The sequence below is a fragment of the Zonotrichia leucophrys genome, chromosome 3 (genome assembly GCF_028769735.1).
Source record: "Zonotrichia leucophrys gambelii isolate GWCS_2022_RI chromosome 3, RI_Zleu_2.0, whole genome shotgun sequence".
Taxonomy (NCBI): domain Eukaryota; kingdom Metazoa; phylum Chordata; class Aves; order Passeriformes; family Passerellidae; genus Zonotrichia; species Zonotrichia leucophrys.
The window spans coordinates 54,685,019-54,707,073 of NC_088172.1; the positions used below are offsets into that span (position 1 = coordinate 54,685,019).

Here is a 22,055-nt window from a genome sequence, read left to right on the forward strand (position 1 = left end):
ATCAACATTGCCAATAAATAAGGAAAGAAACCCACCCAAAAATAAAGACAACAGATATTATTTGCAGGTAACTTCTAAGTTACTAGATCTTGGCTGGAGATTTAGAAACTTACTGTTTGTTATTACTCACATGAAAAATATGTGTATATTTTATTAGAGGGAGGGTGTGTGTACACAGAAAGATGTTGCCTTTTTAATCCTCAGTCGTATCTTTTGATTGCCATGTGCTACTGGAAGGAGAAATTTATCTTTCTACCCATGCTATTTCTGCCTTTTCGAGTTCCCCAGAGACCTTTCCAGGAATGAAGAAGTGCTAAATGCAATTCATTTGTATAGTAGTGAAATAATTACTCATCAGTAGAGCAGTTCCTCATATGCAGAGACCGACAAAGGGAAGGCCTGACTGGTGGCATCTCTGATATACAATGCCTTTGCCAGGTCCAATGGCAAGATTTTAGCAGAAGCATAGCCAATTCAAAATATGATCAAAATACTAGACATCACAGAAATAGTAAATGGCCAAAATCTGACTGGTCAAAGAAAAAAAAATACACTTTATAAACCAGTTATAAAATAAACTGTCACCAGAGCAGCTAGTGCACATCTGATGTACCAGGCTTACCCCATGTGAGAGAGGGGGCACATTATTGGTATTGCTCTGCTTCCTTTGAGTTCCTTTTTCAGTCAAACATTTTTTTAAAACCTCACAACTTCTAACCCACTGTACAAATGATGTAGTTTTTCAGCACCAGCATTTTGCCCTTTTATTTTTGTGTGTATATTACATACATACATGAAATATAATGGTTCTTTAAACAAAGTTAAAGCCCAATATAAGTTAACACCACTTGGGTGATTTGTTATTCAAAATATTGGATGGGTGGTCACCCATAGCAGAATAAAATCTGTTATTTTAGATTTCATTGCAAAAGACTGTTCCTTTCTGTACTTTTAACAACCCATCAGACAAGTGATTTCAGGATTCTCTGTACACTTACAGTTTCTATAAAATGCAGTATAATATGTAACTATCATACTTTGGATAGGGAAGATATTTAGATAGAATCAGAAGAAAAAAAATTCAAAATTTAAACCCATTTATAGACTTTTCCTGTAAATTCAAGACAATGAGAAAAAACAGTTGCCCTCACACTTAAAAAAAAAGCACAGAGGACTGGGTCACTTGTACAAATGCCTCTGTGATAACTTCAACCATGAGGTCTTTCTCTCCACCTAAAAGGCAAGTTCTGATTAAAAAATGCCTTGACTTTCATAGTATGGATTTGTCACTGCACAGTTCTTAATTAAGAGAGCTCTGAGAAGTCAGAGCATGCATCTGAACAAGACAAACTCTGTTCGAGGCAGGGAGTTGCAGCTTTCTGTCTGACACCCGCTAAGAAGCATATTCATGAGTGAAAAAAGATGGAAATAGAAAAAAATCTGATTGCATTGTAGCCTTTCAAAAATTACATTAGCTGTGTGACAATCTTTTCATGGATCTACCCTGTGTTCATGGATCTACCCTGCAAGCTCTTGCAGATATTTAGCTCTGGAAAAAAACTGTACTGGGAGACAGTTGGCCTGCTTTGGGAAAATCCAAAAGAAAAATGGTTTTAAAAACAGGAACTTTTTGTCACTCTTTGAGTAAATTATTTTACAATACACACTTTTTCAATCTAGAAGAACTTTTCAAACATTAATTTCTTTGAAAATGTGCCACGCTGACACTTCCATACAATATTAACTGTCTTAACATCTTAATTAATACAGCAGTAGTTTTAGAGGATTATGCAATCTGAGTGACCACTGTAGTGGCCTCTATTGTCAAAATTGACTATTTGCTACACTGGAATTTGGACAAGCCAGTAAATAATCGAAAAGATGTTCGGAAATTACTGAAAAGGAAATTTACAGAATGGGAATTGGTAAATATCTTTGGGAGCTGAAATCTTGGGAACAATTAGCAAAATCGTTGCCAACTAACAAACTGAAAACAGTTAACATACTGTTCAAGCAGCTGTAGCCCCAGAGAACAGGGGGGAAAATAAACCAAAAAACTCCACAAAACCTACAACATGAAAGATGATAAAAGAAGAGCACAAGTTAATAGCGGTACGAAAAACATAGGAGTGGAGTTGGGTTTAAAGTGGAAAGTGGCTTGATCTTTTCAGAGACAGCAATTAAAATAGACTTCTGTGAAAGATATCTGGAGGCCAGACTACACAGGCAGACTTCTAACTCTAAATTATATACACTTAATTTTCCTGCACTGCAGCAAGAGTTGGAGCTTAGTCTGTCATTTACAGGAACTGAGAAGACCAGCAAGCACTGAACCCAGACAAAACAACTCCCTTCCCTTGATATGCATGCTTATAGAATTATAGATGTCCTCATGGCTTTATTAAAATAAATTATATTGTCATATCTAGGGCAAGACAAGTAGTTTTGGTTCAATGTATCACAGCAAGGGATGTACTTCTCTGATGCAACTTATCATTATTACTTTAATATTTTTGTTAACTTTGTAGAAAATGTTCACTCCATAGCTAAAACTTTTTTTTTTCCTTCCACAGCAGAGATATTTTTCTCTTCCATGATGAGAGAAAGAAATTCAGACTTAGTACATGCGAATAATTTAATCAGATGTTTTTCATACACAGTCACAATTCCCTTACTTTATTTTCAGATTCTTGAAAAAGAAACATCATATATGTTTTTCTTCATTTTAGTATTGTATATCTTTCTCAGACATCTCTGTATTGTGCTTGTGTGCAAATGCAAATTTGAACATTTCTTTATCAGAAAGTGATAACTGAGGCCTTGCTCTAGTTAGCATTACGTTACACCTTGTGGAAAAAGCTTAAGCTATCCCACTAAGTAAACAAATACTATGTTCTAGCAAAAGTAATCAAGAACATTAAAATAGGCATCTAAAATCTGCAAGATCAGCCCTTCTGATTGAGAAATGCTGACTTTACAGTGGTAATTACTCACTTCTAAAAAGTCCATTAGGATATTAAATCAACCAATTTAATTACACTGTATTAATTGTGATACCTATTGAAATGCACATCACACAATTGCTAGACTTGTATGTTAGGAACTTCTACCTGGAAAACTTCTATTTCTAGTTAACACCTTCACTTCATGATACAATGCTTCTCACATTAGTAATCCACAGGAGAAATCTTTGCCACTCACAAAGATTCAGTTTTTTAATAAGACAGAAACACCTTTTGTTCTAAAATTTTCATTCACTTTATTGAGAGCAAGTGACAAATACCATAAAAAATATTTTTTTCACATAATAACCTCTATCAGGGCAGGCTTTTGTAAAGCACAGTCCAGATGGCCACAAGTCATCTTGAGCCTATTTTTGGAGATGCTGCTAAGGTAGGTACTTTTATTATGTGTTGTGATGAACAGTATTGACAAATATTCAAGCTTCTCTTGGTTATGATTTTTAATTTCTAATGGTGAACAGAGAAAATGAAGCAAAAATAATTTATAAACAGATTCTAAAATACTGTAGGTTGCAAAGATTGGACCTTCTGTGACAGGTTGCTCCTTCTTTGAAGGTATAGTGTTTACAGAGAGGTACATTATTTAGCCTTTGTTCCAATGAAGGAGTGCAGAGACCCTGTACAATGAGGTCGTAGTCAGCTTAGAAATGCCTGAGCACATTCCATATCGGTTTGGCTGCGAGGGCACGTCAGAGGAGGGGGAAAAAATCACTGTGCTTTTAAGGCAGTATTGTCTTGGTTAATGCAAAGAGGTTGAAACATTTAAGGAAGGGAAAAGAATTATCAACACCATCAAAAGATTATTGCTAAAAAAAGTAAACAGAAGTAATGAAAGGCAGGTTCCTGTGAAATTCATTTCAATAGTAATTTACTTTTATATTAACAAACAGTCAACTAGGGGAAATACAAGAAAGACAACTAGCAACTTTTTCTCTGCAAGATTTGTATGAACAGAAATTATAAACACATGTCTCAAGCCAGCAAAAATTTAGATATTAAACAGAACATAAAAGAGATAGCTTATGATATGTTTTGTTTAAGCTAAATTAAAATATATGAAAAAACCCTGACAGAGAAAGAGGAAAGAATAAAAAAACCTTGGAGCAGTTCATTAAATACATAGATTCCTTCTGACTAATCTCTCAATTACTCATGATTTATGTATGCCTCTGCAAGGAAAGACTGCCAGACTGAATATTTTTTCCAAACTTTTTAAACTTCCTGATGTTTTCCATAACTTTCAGAAATAAGAATTTCCATGCCTGAGTCAGGGACATAGCTATCGGTCACATTTACCCTGCTCAGCAATAAATGCACACCCACTCCCACCCCTGGGATGCCATGAGAGGAGTTTGACAAAGCACCAGTAACAACTTAATCAAACCACCCCCTGCTGTACGTGAGGATTGGACTGGGTTACTGCCTTGGCACCTGGGCTCTTGCTCTGCACATGGTAAGGAAGAAGACAAGGGAATGCGCTGACAACCATTTCATCATTTGCCCAGGGATAGGATCTTTGGCCCCTGTCTGGGGTAGGCAGCTTGAGATCTGTGGTGAAAAGACCACACTTCCTGACTTGGCTGTGCCAGATAAAGCCCAATCCATTTTCACGGTGTCACCAACTCTTGCTGCTAGCACTGGTGGCATGAGCAATACTTCCCACCATACTGACTTCCCATCTCTCATTAGGCTTCTGGACCCACAGATTCACCCTGAAATCCTCCCATAAACAAGGGAGGACTTTATTCCCTCCTTTATCTATGCAGACACAATTAAGGACCATAACAGACAAAGATGATCTTATATTGTGGATCATCACCAGACGTGGGTGAAGGACCTGCCTTCAGATTTTTTTTTCTTGATGAATTAAATACAGAAATTTTTCTTTGAATCACCACTAAAATTTAGATTCCAGGGGCTGTAACAGAATTGAAATTTACACTTTGGTGAGCTGCTGAGAATTGATTAAACTGCTCTGAGGACATGGAAATGAGACACCAGTGTACTTTACTGATGGATGACCAAAGGACAAAGGTTCATTCTGGCATTAGCTACAGCCACAGTAATTTTGTGGTAACATCAGCATGGGGCATAATGCAGAAATAGTGTAGTAAGAATTATAGATGTCCTCATGGCTTTATTAAAATAAATTTTTTCACATTCTGAATAAAATTAATTATGGCTGCACAGCAGTCAAAACTTAAAATATTTATGGACTCTTATAAGTCAATACATATACATATTGACTAGAAGTCTACTAATGACATAAGAAGGTGAAAACTCTGATGAGGATGTTGCTATCTCCTCAAATGTTCAAGCGTTGAAAACTCTGGAATTCCAGTGCTGACAAGACACTCAATAACTAGACTGGAAAATAATTATGCAAACTGCAATCTGCATTTAAGGTCACTGAGAAAACTCCAGTGCTGCTCCTGAGTTACCATAGAGAGTGCAGACAACTCCAAAAGACAGCACAATATTGAAACAATAGACATTTTATTATGACAGCAGAAAAACAAAAAAGCAAGGGGGGAATAAACTGAACGTTTTTGTGAGGTTACACACACCTGAAGCAACTGATTTTCCTTACCATACTGAACTGCAGCTTCTTTATGTCAGATAAATTGAAGCCATTGTGACAGGACTAACAGCAAAACAATTTTTTTAGACACAGCAAAAGCACTGTCATACTACAAGACGTGCAATTTCCAATGGGTCTTCTCGTTTCCCAGATTTTTAACCAAAAGAGATTCTACAGGACAATGATTCAGAATGAACTGTAGATATTAGGGAAGTTAGGAAATTATATAATGTATTTCTCAGCCCCAGGGAAAGAGGACTGTAGATTTAAGCCATTTCAGGTAGATATTACTATACATTTCCAGGGACTGGGATTTCCCAGTCTTTCTTGACATCTATTTCACTGTTATCTAAACCTTTTGATGAGATGTCCTCCCCTCATTTATCTTCTTGTAATTTAAGCCCATTTCTTTTTGCCCTTTCAACTTGAAAAGATCAGTCTATCCCTTCCCACTGCACCTACCTCCTGAAATATTCTCAGTTCTTATGCATTCCCTCTTTTGTCTATTAAAGACCAAAAAATCTTAGTTCTTTCTGTTTGCCTTCATTAGTTACATTTTCTAGAACTTTGTTCACTCCATTTGTTCTCTCCTGGGCTCTCTGAAATGAATGAAATGTACAAACGAACAAAAAGTTAGGGATATCTGAGTCTCCTATAAAAGCAGATGTAACTTTGTTTAAATTTGTTTTTTAAAATTCTGGTTAAAACACCCCCATTCCAACATCTGAGCTGCCATGAATCCCTTTCACTGGAAGACAGGCAAGCTGTTTACAAGGGAGGTGAGACACACTCATCACAGGGAAACTGAGGCACGGCTAAATGACCCACATGAGACTATCAGGGACATCTACCTCAGACAGGAATGGAACCACGACAAGTTACTAACTGAGCTGTGCAGTAACTTCCCCCTGACCCACAATACATAAACTGAAGCCAGTGTGCCCAGACTTTAGGGCTGCCAAGTTCTTAACTAAAGTACATGCTATATTTTTATCATTTTTTTTGGTGTTAATAATTTCTTTCTGTTTCAAGTGTCACTATCCATCCATTGATTCCTTTGAGGTACCAGACCTATCCTTGAACTGCACTCCACTTGTGCACCTGCTTGTCAGTACCTTACCAATCTGTGGCTGAATATTCTTTCCACAGACCATCTCACTTCTGTTCTAAGTTTTCTGCTGTGTAATCCCTCTCCTAAGCTTTGTTTCTGAAAGCAGGCCCAGTATTGTAGTTTTCCTCAAACTAAACTATAAAATTATTACTTTTGCATTTTCCATGTCACAGTGTGACTGATATCTTTATCCTTATGAATAGCCCCTTAAATAATCCATAAAACCTGGACCTGATGATCTTAATCCCTTGCTTGTATGTAACCTCCTCTGGGCAAAGCTTAATAAGCACCAATAGCTTCCTAAGCTTACAGCTCACTAGAGAATCTGGATGAATGTCAGGCTTTTATGAGATTTCTACTGTAAATTCAGTCAAGCTTAAGCTGCCAGAGAGATTATGAATACCATATGAATCCACAGCCAAAGTGACCAATACCTTTTAAGAACACGAAATAAAAAATGCAGGAGCAGCAGCGTTTCCTGCTCTGTCTTGCTCTATTAGAAAAGGCAGATGAAAAGATTCCATTTTGCAGCATAATCTATGCTTTTACATCAACATAAAAAGAAATACAAACCCTGAGGGTCTACAGGCAAGTACTGTCAAATGACAGGTTCCTGTAAAGGTAAATGTCTCATTTTCATATCAGTTGAGTATTGAGAACAGACTGCCCATCATCTCTTTCACTACTGAGCAGCAAACATCTTTCTATTGAACCTGGGCATTTCCAGTGTACCTTATTTATCTACTTATTATTCAGACTGACAGGAAAATATTTTTTCCATTTATTGACAGTTTTGAAGATTTCAAATCTATTCCTGTGGAGGGAACAAAGGAAAAGCCCCCACAGGGATGCACTCGAGGCTGGAACACTTTGGCTGCTTTTACAATCCAATGGCACCAATCATTTTATTGCTGAAGAGGTTAGCCAGGGACATATATGATTTTATAGAAGTGTATCCTGGAGTTTGGCACAGGGCTTTTGAGCTTACTTGTCCAGCAGCAGCACAGCTAGCCATGGTGCAATTAGCTGAATGCAGGGTGAGTTTGTGGTTGGCTTTCTCTGTCCTCACAGCACTGACTGGGACCTGCTGGCTCACAGGGTGTAGGTTTCTGTGTCACCTACACTTTCAGTTATCAATTATTTTTTATGAAGAGGAATTAGCAAAGAATAACAATTTTGGCATCCTAGTGTTCTAGCCACCAGGTAACAGCACACAGCAGATGTAAATTAGAGGAGGTTTTGCTGATTTACTTTGTGCTAAGAATGGCAGCAGCATGGCCCAAGACCAAGTATGGACCAGGAACACGAAGACACAAAATCCATCCGTCAATGGAACCACAGGTGAGAGCAGATCCTAAATGCATTTCTGGCTAAAGTTTATTGGAAATGGAAAACACCTATTAAAGTGATATGAACATGGAAAGTGCTACTGCACACTGACAACATTGTTTTGTCTCTAAAAAAATTGTAGGTTTAAAAATTAAAAAAAGCATTTTTTAAAAAGGAATAACATTACCAAAGAAGTTAGAAACCCTTTCTATATATAAACAATCTTTTTTCCAATGGCAAGCCTGTCAAAGCAAAACTATCCATCTGATACAGAATTAGCTGGGCACCACAAGCTGCTCCAAAATTCTCATATGCTCCAGAATAAACTCCAGACATCTTTTTTCCAGCAAAGCAGCTGGATCTCCTAAAATACTTTGCACTTCAGTGGTTAGGACAAGACATTTACTGAATGAAATCTCTCATTCATGTCAAAATGTTACATTATGCTGTGCTGAAGTGTCACCACAGATCAAGATGATGTAAAGTTTAAACTGATGGTTTTTTACAGTGTACAGTTATCTTACATATAACTTGCATATACTTTTCTGAAGAATGTTTCTATTATTTGAATCATAAAAGCTTTTAAAAATAATAAGCACACTCCAGGTATTTTACCACTTTGAACTACAGGGAAGGGTTATTAAATGCACAATCTGCAGGCACAAACATTACTGTGGAAAATGGAAGAACTACATGATTACCCACAGAATTTCAACAACCAGAAGAAATTCATAAGAGGCAGGCATTAACAACGTAAACACAAAGAAAGAGCAAAATTAAAGAATTCAAAGAAGAAATTCAAAGGAAAAAAATAGTGACAATTAATAACAGCACAACTGTAAAAATGGCAAAAATAAAATTCGGCAGTAGCAGAACACAGGACCCAAGCTATAAAATCACAAATAATGATCATAATGCATCACTTTCATCAAAGTGATGATTGTAATATTGTACAGAATTCAGCCATACATAAGCATAATCCTCGGTCATTAAATCTTTGCCTTCTGGATCATTTATTTATGCAAGAAGATAAATTGCTGACTTACCTGCTTGCTGCATGCATATAATATATGTGGTAAACAAGCAGAGACAGTGATGCAGCTTCCATTTCCAGTGATAGCACCACATTTCACTTCCATGAGACATCCTGTGGGAAAAAAGAAAAGCAACCAAGAATTCAGGGAGTTTTACAAGACAAGAAAATGAGGAAGACTCTGTTGTTAGTCAAACTAGTAGCCTGCAGTAAATAAAGTAGTGAAAATTATGGATGGCCCCAGTATTGCTTAAATGGAGACAAAAGTCTGCTAAAAAGAGTCAGAAATTATGCTGTCTGGTTCTTAGCAGACAGCAAAATGGAAGACTGGTCAGCCTTGGGCTTCTAAGCAGATAGATGTGGGTGGTATTTCAGTGAAAAAAACAAGAAGCATAGTCTGAAAAAGTTAAGTTGTAGAGGTTTTTTTAAATATGAAATTTTATACATATAAACACATTTATTTAATTATACATAATAAATACATATTTGTTATTAACTAAATAAAGACGGTAGATTATAATTTGCCTCTACCCTTAACAAAGCTTTCCATTTTTCAGTTCTAGTGTTTTGAAAGCTATGATATCTTCTGCTGACAACTTTTATGAAAATAAAATCCTGAAACTTTCCTTGCCAAAATCTAGGAGCTCACCTGTGCTGCCAGAGAAGTCAGGGACATACTGATTATTTCATAAAATAAATGCAGTTATAGAAAAGTCTTTACCAGTTATAGCTTGAAGTTAAAGTTTTCTTTCCCTTGCAGGCTAGAGGATATTTAATGGCTAAACCAAAATGCTTCCTCCACTGTGGGCAAAAAAGAAAGCAAAACTCTTAATAAACTTCTTCACACCTTTAACCATGCACCCAAAATGAATGGTGCTCCACTACATTCACGTCTCATTTTATTCAACAAGTTAGCAGCAAGCAAAAGGAAGTAACAAGTAACGAAATACAACATGCATTATTTTGACCAATTCCTTCCTCTCCCATTTGGTGATGATAACTGGCTTTTGTTCAGTAAGATATTATCTCCCTCTACTGAGGTAAATAAGGACAAAACTCTTCCTTCTTCTCCATAGATATTGCTGTGAACCCACCAGTAAAAGCTGGGGGCAGATATTAAACCTTTTCCAGTGTAAACTTCTGTTTATTCCCCAAGTGGAAACCACTGTAAAGGAACAAGTAATATTTCAGCTTTAAAAGTAGTAATTCATCAAAGCACTCCTGTGGGCTAGATGCCAATGGGCCCAGGTAAATGACACTTCAGCAGACTGCTGCAATCAGTTAGGCTTCCCTTGAGTGCAGTGCTACACAGCACAGGTATCTGATTACAAAAGAAGTTCAGTTCTTTGCGGGTAGTTATATCAAATTAGGAATCTGAAGCAGATTTATTTTTTCTGAGATACTGCAAAGTCACACTTGACAAGTGTTGAAGACAAGCTCAGAAAACATGGGGCTCCGAAATACAAGAATCTCTTTGATGAAGCCAGACATACAAAACTGGATTATCAAACAATAGAATTATTGTCCTTCCACTTAGTGATCCAAAAATCCCTATTAAAATCTCAACAGTAGAAAGCTGAGGTTTTGGAGCTGTTATTTTCCAATGTATATAATTCATAAATGCACAATAACTTTAATATTAATTTAGAAAATTGAATTTGAACAGAAGTCCTTTGAAGACATGAGCACAGTTACACACACACCCAAACACATACGGCATACATATATACTCACAGAGTGGGGGAATGGAAATGTTGGGGCTAACAGCATGACACACCAGAGATACAAAAGAATTTTCCTGTGCCTACAGAAGAGTTTGCAGATGAGATACATGGCATCCTGCTGCTTAATCTACCAATGCAAACCTGTAGAGGTGGTTGCATTACTGGTTTTTTGTTGCAGGTTTGTTTTGAGCAAGCACATTAAACAGTTATTAGACTAGGAAACAAACAATTATTTATTAATTCAGAATAATTCTGTGTTAAATTACACCAAACTGATAAATTGTCTATATTGTCACTTTTGATATCTCTGTGAGCTCAGACAAAGATTTTGCTCATTTAATAATGGGAGAATCCAAAACAACACATTTGAGATACCCAGGGAAAAATGACATGACAAGTTTCTGCTGCTTAGGTCTGGTGTGAATGAAATTCTATGTTAGTCTGAAAGAGGTATTTAATCTGGCCAATTTCTATTTGTTACTGTTTGCTTGCATTGTGGCAATGCTCACAAGCCAGTACTACCTGGTACTCCGGAATGATAGTTTATAGTCTGTTTCCTCACCCTCACCCGTGTAAAAAGTGCTAGTCAAGAAAGATTTCAAGAACATGGATAAGCAACAACAGAGCAGAGCATAAATAAGTGCAAACTATAAGGCAGAAAGGAGTAGCTATAAAGACTTTCCCCCAGAGTAAAAAGCTAGATAACTACATAACTGCTATTAAAAATACACAGTTCTCCACCAAAATAAATAAAACAAAACAAATATATAAAAAAAGCAAACTATCTCCTCCACTTCTCCACCACTGAAGGACAAAACAATTCTCTTTATACCACATTGTCTCAGTTGACAAGAAAAAAAAGGTTTATCAAACTCTGACAAGAATGAACACAGAAGCGCACACTACCAAAACACTCCACTAATGTGGGCACCATGAGTCAGATCTGTTTCTTTTGGAGAGGATTGCTGAAAAACTGTTTTACAAAGAATAACCACTAGTGCTATAAATTAGTGAGGAAAACAGTTATTTATACGTTCCTAGGATCTTGCAGAACCAAAAAGTCAAAATTCAGAAAGCTGACTTCTCACAGCCTTGCACTGTGATGTGTAACACTCCCGTTCACACAAGAAAGACTTCCAGGGATGGAAGTCAGATAATTGCCAACAAAAAGGCTTCTTCCACAACAAAATCAATCCCTGGTATTTTTATAATTTGACATTTCAGACAATAACCGATAAATACTTCTGAGGCTTTAAAAAACAACAACTTATTTGCAGATATTATTCACCTCTTAGTAGCCACCATATTTATTTTAAGGTTCATTTTCTTGGTTACTAGTGTTAATCAACATCTAGAAGTGAATACAAACAGCACATGAATAACTCAATAGAAAAATCAGCAAACAATAATTCAATAATATTCAATAGAAAAAATCAGCAAGTTCTGAGCTTGTTTATAGCTTATCAAGGAACGATATGGTCCCCTGACAGCACTGATTTGTTGACCCAAGAGACATCTTTGGTCTTGTGTTCTTATTTTAAATACTATTATAAAGATGTGTTCTGTCATTTAATATTCATTAACAGCACAGGGGATGGATATCAGAATAGCAATGTAGTAAAACACACCAGGAGTTTAGGTAAGCAAAGGGAAGGACCCTGCAACAAAGAGATGGATCTGTAACAAAGATCTTAGACACGGAGACATGGATTATTTCAGTCTTTGTCTTTGCTTACATAAAAATTGCTGAACACTGTTCATAGTGAGTTTTCTTCTGTATTTTGTATCAGTTTAAATGAAAAAGCCGTGTTCTGTCCCCAGCTGGTAACATACTAGCAACTCTGAAGAAATCACTCTAGATGGTCGCAGAACCAAAACATTTCACCCAACATATCTGGGAATTATTAGAACACCTATGGTAGGAGTACATCTACTACAGATGGATACAGCCTAGAAACAGGAATTCCTCTCAACTTTTTGGGGTTTTTTTGAGGGTTTTGGCCTTCTGCAGAGTCTGATTTTTCTAAAGTCTGAGGTACTAATTTTTCTATGGACTTGCATTTCCCAGTGCACTGTGTGACATGACCATCTATGCACTCCAGCTACCATTTCAGTCCAGTTACTCCACAGCTACTTTCATTTCCTATAACATAGGGAGACAATGAGCTTATTCACAATTCATTTCAGAAGAGCAAAATAGACATGTAAATTATCTAAACCATAAATGGATAGTAACTTGACACAGTTCAAGATGGAATTACTGGGAGTTTTGCTACATTCAACTACTAAATCTTATTCTACATGCCAGCAGCCAGCTAGCAGACAAAACAGCATTGCCTTTTAGGGAATATACAGCTCTGCAGGACAACATACACAAAATATGAATAATGTTGGAGTATTTCATTTGTAGACTGTACCATCCCAAAATATGCAATACAAATTCGAATACACCATCTTCTGTGTTCAAAACTTTGTCAAAATTCCCTGGAGTAGGACGTGAATTCTGCCACAGGCACGCTGACATGACTTTTTTTTGGTCTTTGACATGTCTAAAGCTATTAAGGAAAAACGTTGCTGACACTTTAAAATTAAAGAAAGATAACATCAATTTCACAATTTTTTTCTCACACAGATTGTAAACAAAAATATTTTAAGTTTAATCACTCCCAAGTAGAACTGCAAGTGAAAGATGATTGTAACAACTGCAAGTGAAAGATGATTGTAACTCACAGCTTAGTTCCCCAAGATTAATAGAGAAGTTGATTTTAACTCTGAAACCATTGCTTTAAACCGTAGTACATTAATGTCTTGAAAGATTAATTACACAATACCCCTTAAAACTTTCATTTTGTTAAGCACTACTTGTTCCTAATTATTCTTAAAGCCAGCTTTGAAAACACCCTCATGCTCATCAAAAGAGATGAAAAAAAAATAAGACGCTGCCTTTTAATTTAAACAGTATCAGCCCTATCAGATCCATCTTAGTCCCTTGGCTTTTCTTTCAAAGGGAACTTTTCCCAGTTGCAGGCAACAAATCTGCTGGTTGTTTCCAACCCGGTAGCACCGCAACACTAAATCTTCAGGCACTCCCGATTTGTGCCTTAACTTGACGGCGCTGTGTGAGAGCCCACTGCCCTTTTCACTTGTACCGATTCCCTCGGGCGCATCCCCAGGATCTCGCTCAGTTTCCTCTGAACGCACCGGCGGAACGCCGAGCCCCAAACCTCAGCACCTCGCCTTACCTTCGGCGAGGCACGGGCAGCAAAGGAGAAATACCCCGGGGAAGGCGTCCGGAGTCCAGGGCAGTGTCCGGCCCAGGGCTGGTGCGGTCCGGCAGGAGGGGGAGCCCCGGCCCGCCCCTCGCCCCCGCTCCGTGCGCTGCCCCCGCTCCGTGCGCTGCCGAGAATCGCGGCGCGGATGCGAATGCTTTGTGAAGCCCGCCCTGCCCTCCCTCTCCCTTCCCCTACTTTTTCCCTACTTGTGCTGGCACCTCACCTGGAGGGCTGCCTGCGGTGCCAGGGCTCCTCGACGTGAGCGGCCGCGGCCCCGAGCCGAGAGGCCGGGGCCGGGAGGATGCGGGGGCACCGCCGCTCAGGGCAGGCGGCCAGCGGGGCCAAGTGTTTCGCTACTCGCCCGCAAGCACGGGGAAATCCACTAGAGCGGTCCCAAGGACGGGGTTAGGGCGCCCTGGAAAGGCAGCGGCCGCCCGGGAGCCGGCAGGGCAGCCGCCGACGGACACGGAGCCCGGACGGGGCAGAGCCCTGCCAGCCCTGCCCTCCGAGCTGTCGGCTTGAAACTTCCCCGTTTCCCCATTCCTTCAGCCCTACCTACCTGCACTAGGGCTCAGCCCTGACATTACTCACCACCTGCCGGGGGTGGTGGGAAGCCCTGCCGAGCCGCCCGAGGCTCCCGGCCCCGCGATGCAGCCCAGCGCCCCGGGCGGCAGCCGCAGCCCTCGCCCCAGAGCCCGGAGAAGGGACTTACATGGTGACATTACGGGGCGGCTCTGCTCTGGCTCTCAGCAAGCATCCCCCCGCGCTGCCGCTCGCTCTGCCTCTGCCCCGCTCCCTCGCCGGCTCCTCGCAAAGGTCATCGCTCCTTGCCCACCTCTTCCACGCCCGCGCCGATCCGCTCCTCCTCCGCCGCGATGCTTCTCCCACCCCGCGCCGCGACGGGACCTGCCTCTCTCTTTGCTCAAGGCAGAGAAACTTCGGCGCGGAGCGAGGCCGCCCCGCCCGCCGCCCGCGCCCCGCGGTCAGGTGGCGGCCCCGGCGCGGCCCCGCGGCTGGCCCGGCCCACCGCGCTCCGGGGGCAGGACGGGCCCGGGAGCCGCCGCCGGGGCCCCGAGCAGCCCTCCGAGGAGCAGCTCCGCGGGGTCCGAGCGCCGCTCTGGGGACGGGGATGCCCACCCCCGCCCGGGAAAGGCGCTCCTCCGGCGGCACCGCACGGCGCCTCCTGGCTGACCCGGCTCACTGGTGAGGGGCTAGGCCAGGCTGTGCGCCCCTCAGGACGCACTGGTGAGGGGCTAGGCCAGGCACCCCTCAGGAGGTGATAGCTGCAGGAGGACATGGCCTCCTCTGGGAAGATTCCATACTGGGGACACTGCCCTTGCCGGTCACAGCGCCCTGAGCGTGTAGCAGCACCTCGCAGCATCCCCAGGGCAGCCGGGCCCTGGGGACAAGCACACGCTGCACATCCGCCGCACTGAGCACTGCAGAGGGAAGCGCACATCAGCCCACCTGCTTGCCTTAAGACAAAAAACTGTCCCACTGTGCCCCAGAGCTGCTGGCACAAACTCCGAGGCACGTAAAGTGTGTCAGTTTCCTTTGAAGCACCGAACACACCAGGGACACGAGATGGGTGGGTGGAGGTGGCGCGGCTCTGACCCACTTTAAAGCGTGCGAGGCGGTGTGCTGCGCCCACAGAATGCTGGCCCACACCTCAGTCCTGGGTAGTGCTCTTGGAGGATGGTAGTTTGCACCATTTGCTAATGATCCTGAGTTCCTTTGCTCTATTAAAATCTGTAGGACGTGGGACTGCACTACAGGTAGGTAGGAAAGCATTGAAATGATAGAAAGAGAGAAACAAAAGGCCATCAGAGAAATCCAAAGTTTTCACGTACTCCATGGGTCTGAGCAGGCAGGATTAGGAAGGATGGGGAAATAAAAGACTTGGCACAGTGAATCATTCAGTGAAGTTATCAGCATGCAATGACAGTTAAAAGCAAACAGTCCCCATTAAAAAAAAAAAAAAAGAAAGAAAACATCAATAAATTTTTCATGAACTTTATACTGAACAATAATATTCACTTATTCTGGTCAATTTTTATTCTCTGTCTTTAAAACAAATCTATAGGCTTGTTTTCATTGTAAATTCTTGGCACTGAACATGGGCACAAGATCTGCTGGACTGGGTTAGCAAAATCCACCTGGGCAACGGTGCAGGCTTGGACAATGTCAACCCATGAGTTCTTGCCGCTGGGTTTATTGTACACCTGCAGATTATTGCATTTACCTTCTGTGAACAGCAAAGTCTGTGCTTCTAGAATGCTCTGGACTCACTGAACATGAGCTCACTATCTCCTGGGCATATTGAACCCACCTGGTATGAGATGTACACAGTAAATTAAGAGCATCTGGAAGAAATCAATCTGCCATTCATGCCCAGATTAGTGATACATGTGTAATGTTTATCTGCTGTCGTTGGAAACTGACATCTTCCTTTCCTACTTGGAAGGCATTAGAGGTGACTGCAATTCCAGAACCTGGCAGTCAAGCTAAAAAAAAAAAAAGGGAAAAAAAAGGAAAAAAGAAAGAATTCATGGGATTTTCCCCCTGTCATATTTTTGTACTTCTTGGTTAATTCTCCTGTTCTGATTTTGCTGTCAAACACTTTTGCAAACATCAATCTGCTTACCCCTCCACAGCAGGAGCACTGCTGCTTCTGGATCCCAAACTGAGCTCTGCCCAGCAAGAAATGCCTGTGATGTCCAGTGGGGATAATGTGCAGTGCAGATTTTCTGGACAATGAAGTAGCACGTTTCTGAAGACAGTCTCAGAGCTGCACAGCAGTGAAGGGAACCCAATCACTAATGAGAAAATGCTGATCATTATCTGGCAGCAGCTCACTGTGCCACATCTGCCTTTAATCAATAGTGAAACAACTTGGCATGGTGTGGGTAGTTGGAGAGGGCTGCATTTCTGGCTGCTGCTTAGCAAGAGTAAGAGTTTCTCTGTAGATCACAGTGATTTTAAGATATGTGTCTCAGCATGAGAAACCACAGGCTACATTACAGCACTCAACTCAGGTTAACATTGCAGGCTGTCTTTTGCACAATGTGATTAAGAGGGAAAAAATTACAGAAGTCTGGGAAGCAGTGCTATAACCAGAAGGGTTCTTTATATTGATATCTAGTGAGCAGCGTCCGCAGAAAGTCAAGCAACGCTTTTTATTCTTTTCTTACCACATCTGTAGTCACAATGTTGCTTGACATTTATTTTTATTACACCTCAAGCAAGTGGGGTCTGAATATTCCTAGGTACAGGGGTAGCATATTCTTCAAATATTGCAGAGTGTTTCATGAATATTCTGAGATGATTAGTGAAATATTTTGCATGAGTTTATAGGCCCTGATTTTTTATGTTCATGTGTTTCTGTAAACTTACTAGGTTAGTGTGATTTCCTGATATTTTTTGCAACTTTGCATCGACTCATTTAAATATCTTATAAGAATGTTAAAGAATGCTTCATGAAATAATAGTATTAAATAATATTTTATATCTGGATATTTCATTTTAATATTTGAGACACATGATTTGTCAATGACCTTTTGTTTTGAACGTCTCTTCTATATTATATCAATTGCATTTAGGAAAATCTGTGTTTATTTTCTAGAGAAGTGCAAATACTGAAACTTTATTGCCTGTAAAAGTGTAAAAGCAAAAACAACCTGAAACAATAAAAAGGAAGTTGAAAATATTAGTGCATTAAAAGTGCTATAAGCTCATGAAGAAAATTCAAGATCATATGCATTCTCAAACATTCCAAGGAAAAAAAAAATTGGATTTGCATTCTACAACTGTTCCTGGCTTTCTCTCTGGTCATTCTCATATCTTGAAGAAAAATGTTACAGCTGAGTCCAAAAGTTTAAAGATGAGCTCCCAAATGCTGGTTTTGAGGATAGAGATTTGGGCATCAGTATATAAAAGGTGAAGCAGCAGAATTGATGTGAATTGTTGGTAACAAGAGTTCACATCAATTAAAGGATTCAAGAATTCACATCAATCCAAGAATTACTTCAGACTTTTGACGTATAGCTCTGTTTCATGATGCTTTTACATAAACTGATCTCATAAATTACATAGAGTAATCTCTCTTGCAGCTTTTCCTTTCTGAGTATCTTTTGTCCCTCTAAAAACAATTTAACTAGCTCCCAAATTTCCCAGCACCAATCAGCCTTGTTTGCCCCTTGCTGGGCCACAGCTGTCTCCATTTTTCACAGTCCAGAGGACAATCTGACCAGACCTGACTTTTCTACTTTCAGAAGGTATCTAAGCAGCTCATGTTTTTTTATTTTCCCTTATCTGAGAGAGTAAGGGCCTTACCTTTCTGTTTTATGTGTAAATGCGGTGTAAAGAGCATCAGGAGTGTCTTTTTCTTTATTTAGTTGGCGATTTTTTTTTGTTTTATTTTATTTTGTTTGGTTGGTTTTGTTTTTCTTTTCTTTTCTGAAGAGATGTTTTCCCTTCCAATTTAAAGTGCCATCTAGACAAGGCTCATTCCCGTTAGTAAGATGCTGAAAAGGTGTCAAGTCAGTTTTCACTGTGGGCCTTAATGCAGTGGTTTCACCTGAGTTCTGGGCAGGGACAGCTGGGTGCTAGGTGGGTGAGCATGTTTTAGAGGCTGCTAACCCAGTAAGTAGGGGGAAATAGCACACAAGTTCTATGCTTAACCGAGTACCAAGCTGGAATGATTTCCTAGAACTTGGGAGGCAAGGGAATTGTGAGGAACATATTGGTTCATGTTCTTAAGTGGTGAAGCTGCCTGTAAATTACTGCACTGACCTATATGTTCTTGAATTTAAGTATTTGCCTCTTGAAAACAAGCATAAAGTGAATTGTAAGTCTAATGTATTTCTACAGTGCATGTGCAGGATTTCAGGGCTAACATACACTCATATGTTTATCTCATTTGGTGCTTTCTCTTTGTGCTTTCATGTGCATAAAACTTAGGCTACTAAATATTTCCTGTCAGGGAGGTTACCACCAGCTAAAATGCTTTACTTTGTGCCAGATGAGATGTCTTTGATGAAGTGCTGAGAGCATGGCATATACAGTGCCTGCACACATTACACTCCATAAAATTCTGTAAAGTCTGTGACCTCAAACAAAGCAAGAGACAGATTAGGCAGCAAATTAATTTGGATGGTTTTCACGAAGCATTTCATGTCTTTGATCACTGTCTTGTTTTCTGAGCCCATTTCAATTCCTGATTTTTAATCAAGCACTCCAGGGGTCCTGAACCTTAGCCTGCTGGGGCATGCTGCCACTGGTGTTTTTCCACACATTTCTGATCTGTGTGGGTGGGAGGATGCTGGAGGTCCCAGCTTCCTGAACTTTCATTTCTATAAAGGGGAAGAGGAACCTCATAACATTTTTGTAGCTTCAGATGAATGAACTTGGGAGTGGTGCTCACTTTGCATGGTGATGCACTCTCACTATAAAGAACTCTGTAGGATGATGTTATCAGTAAAGAGGAATCTACAGCCTGAATCTGAGCTGGTGTCTGGTGTTCAAACAGGAAGATAAATGTGGAAGAAAGAGCTTGTAGGATAAGAGGACATGCAAGAAGAATCTGTCATTTGAGTGTGATACAAAGCAGAGGGCGTAGAGGCTCAGTAGTGAAAAGAAGAGCTTCAACAAGAGGTAAATCATCTTTGCCAAGTACACTTTGAACTTAATAGACACCAACCAACAAAAAAATTTTGTAAATTATTTACCTATCAATTATTTTGTCTAAAAATGAGCCTCTGTGGCTACAAGTAATTTCTGTGCTGAGTTCATCACCTCCTAAACTGCCTCATCTCCTCAGCAGATCAACTCTGAAATTAGAACTATTTAGAAAAGGTAAATAAATAAATGATAGCTAGGGTCTCTCCCAGAGTGTTGGTACTGGGAAGAAACACACTGATTATTTTGTGCAAGACTATTTTCCCACCAAGACCTGTGTACAACCTACTCATGAATGAACAAATACTTGGCTGGAATAAATACTCATCACTGAAAGATTCTAAAATGGCACCAAATTTAAATTTTTCTCCACATACGTTACTTCACAAATAGCTAAATTCTAAGGAGCAGCAGGTTTCAGCTGAGCAGGCTATATTTTTATGGTACCAGCTGACTTGATTCATCTCTAATTCTAGATTCTTGATCTTTTTTTCAGTCATGCCTTGGCCAGTTTAGAGGAGTTAAAAAAACAGCCATTCTTCACCTATTTTAAGAACCCAACTTTTCCTTTTATACAACTTCTGGGCAGGATTTCTCACTTCCGTTTTCTGTCCAGATGTTAAATGTTTGGAGCAACTGGAAGAAAAGCTGACCTCATGGTATTTCCATCAGGTTCCACTAGTGGAACAACTGGAAACCTCATGAGGAAAGCCCTTCTCTAAGTGTTCAGACTAGTTTTGCAGACTCAAAAGCTTGGGAAACTTTGGATAAGTTTTCAGCAAGTATCAAAATATTTGGATGCTTATCAGAACTGAAGCCAGAGGGAACTGCACGAAATTCATTCATCACTCTTTATAATAATATCCCAAGAAAAAAATCATAGGATCACATAGAAATTGAAACAATTGCATGTAAATCATAAGGAATTAATTATATCCCGTGTCATAAAAAATAATATATTTCCACGCAGAATGGAAATTAGATGCTAAACGCAACATTAAATTAAAAGAAGGTTACAAAGAGCTGAGTTGTAGGGTGAAAGCAGAAAACATAAAACCTTTCTAGCTTTTAAGAAAATGAAAGAAAAAATGAGCTAGTTGATTAATTAACTATCCACAGCTCTTTTGAAACTTTTCACTGTGTTCAGGCTGAAACCGCAGGAATTTCACACCAATGTTTTAAAACACTACTGCGAAGTTGGGTTTTTTTTGAGATATGATTAAAAGTCCTTGCAATTCCAGTTTCCAATGAATTATACAGAAAACCCAATCAAAACTACCCAATATTTTTTCAGAAGTATGTGAAAATTTGACCTGCCTTCAGAACTTAAATTCCATCTCTGTGCATATGCATTATGATAAGTAACAGAAGCATGTACTACATGTTCCACAAGACAAGGAAATGAGACAGTTTCTTGAGCCTGAAGAACATGATGGAGTGATACAGGTAACACTTTGTCTGACAGACTTCACCTCCTCAAACTAAATAATTAGGAATTCTTTAAAAGCTGAACTAAGTAGGACAGACTCTAGTGTGAATTTGGAGTAGTGATTAAATCAATTCTATGGACTTACAGGCCCCAGTCAGTTTGAGAACAGTTAATTGAAATTAAAAAGTGTTTTCCATTAAAAGAATGATCTGAGAAAAACCGTCCAGACCCTGAACTTTTCAATGTACGTTTTGAATTACCCTCACCATTATAAATGAATGGTTGATTATACAGTACCCTTGAGTGAATACATGAATTTACTGTCATGTTCCAAAAAGGGAACTGACAGACAGAGAGATTAAGGGCAAAATTACAGAAAAGTACCCCCATAATAACTGTCCAGCCTAAAAGTCTTTGGGTAATATTTTCCCTTGTGGTTTTTTTGCTATATTTATAACATTTCTGAAATTTTTAAAATGCATTCCTGTAGAGCTCAGTCTTCCTCATAGTAAAAATTAATAGGAAAGTGGAAGTGCATCAGTAATGATTTTTTTTTCAATCTAAAACACCATGGCAGCAGTAGGAACAAGTTCTTCATATCTTCCTTAAAATGTTTTTTCTCTGCTTTCAGCTCCTTTCTCATGTGTTGTTCCCCTTTTCTCGCTGGTTGCAGGTATTGCATGCAATGAAGAGGCATCTCAAATTCTAAAAATAATTGTGATTCTTGTAGGTGCATGTATAGACTCCTATCAGTGTGCACAGCTGGAACCTGGAGGAGGCTGTGGTGACAACGGAAAAGTTGTATCACAATATATGTTGTTATACGGCTACTTAACCATGTCCAGCTCACTGAGCTCCACTTAAAACTGGATCTCCC

General features: G+C 39.7%; 1 protein-coding gene across 5 annotated transcripts in view; it reads right to left on the bottom strand.

Moving 5' to 3' along the window:
• Nucleotides 1-16,456, bottom strand: part of ADGRG6 (adhesion G protein-coupled receptor G6) — a 113,977-nt gene extending 97,521 nt beyond the window's left edge. For 4 of the 5 annotated variants that reach the window (XM_064708285.1, XM_064708290.1, XM_064708288.1 and 1 more), the window contains exons 1-2: nt 14,786-14,973; nt 9,091-9,191 (exon numbers count right to left, since the gene is read on the bottom strand). In XM_064708285.1, coding sequence (XP_064564355.1) covers nt 9,091-9,191; nt 14,786-14,787 — 103 coding nt within the window. In that variant the 5' untranslated portion in view covers nt 14,788-14,973. Of the gene's footprint in view, nt 1-9,090; nt 9,192-9,798; nt 9,879-14,785; nt 14,974-16,402 lie in introns of those variants that run through there. The other variant, XM_064708286.1, reaches the window with a different exon arrangement.
• Nucleotides 16,457-22,055: the final 5,599 nt, after the last annotated feature.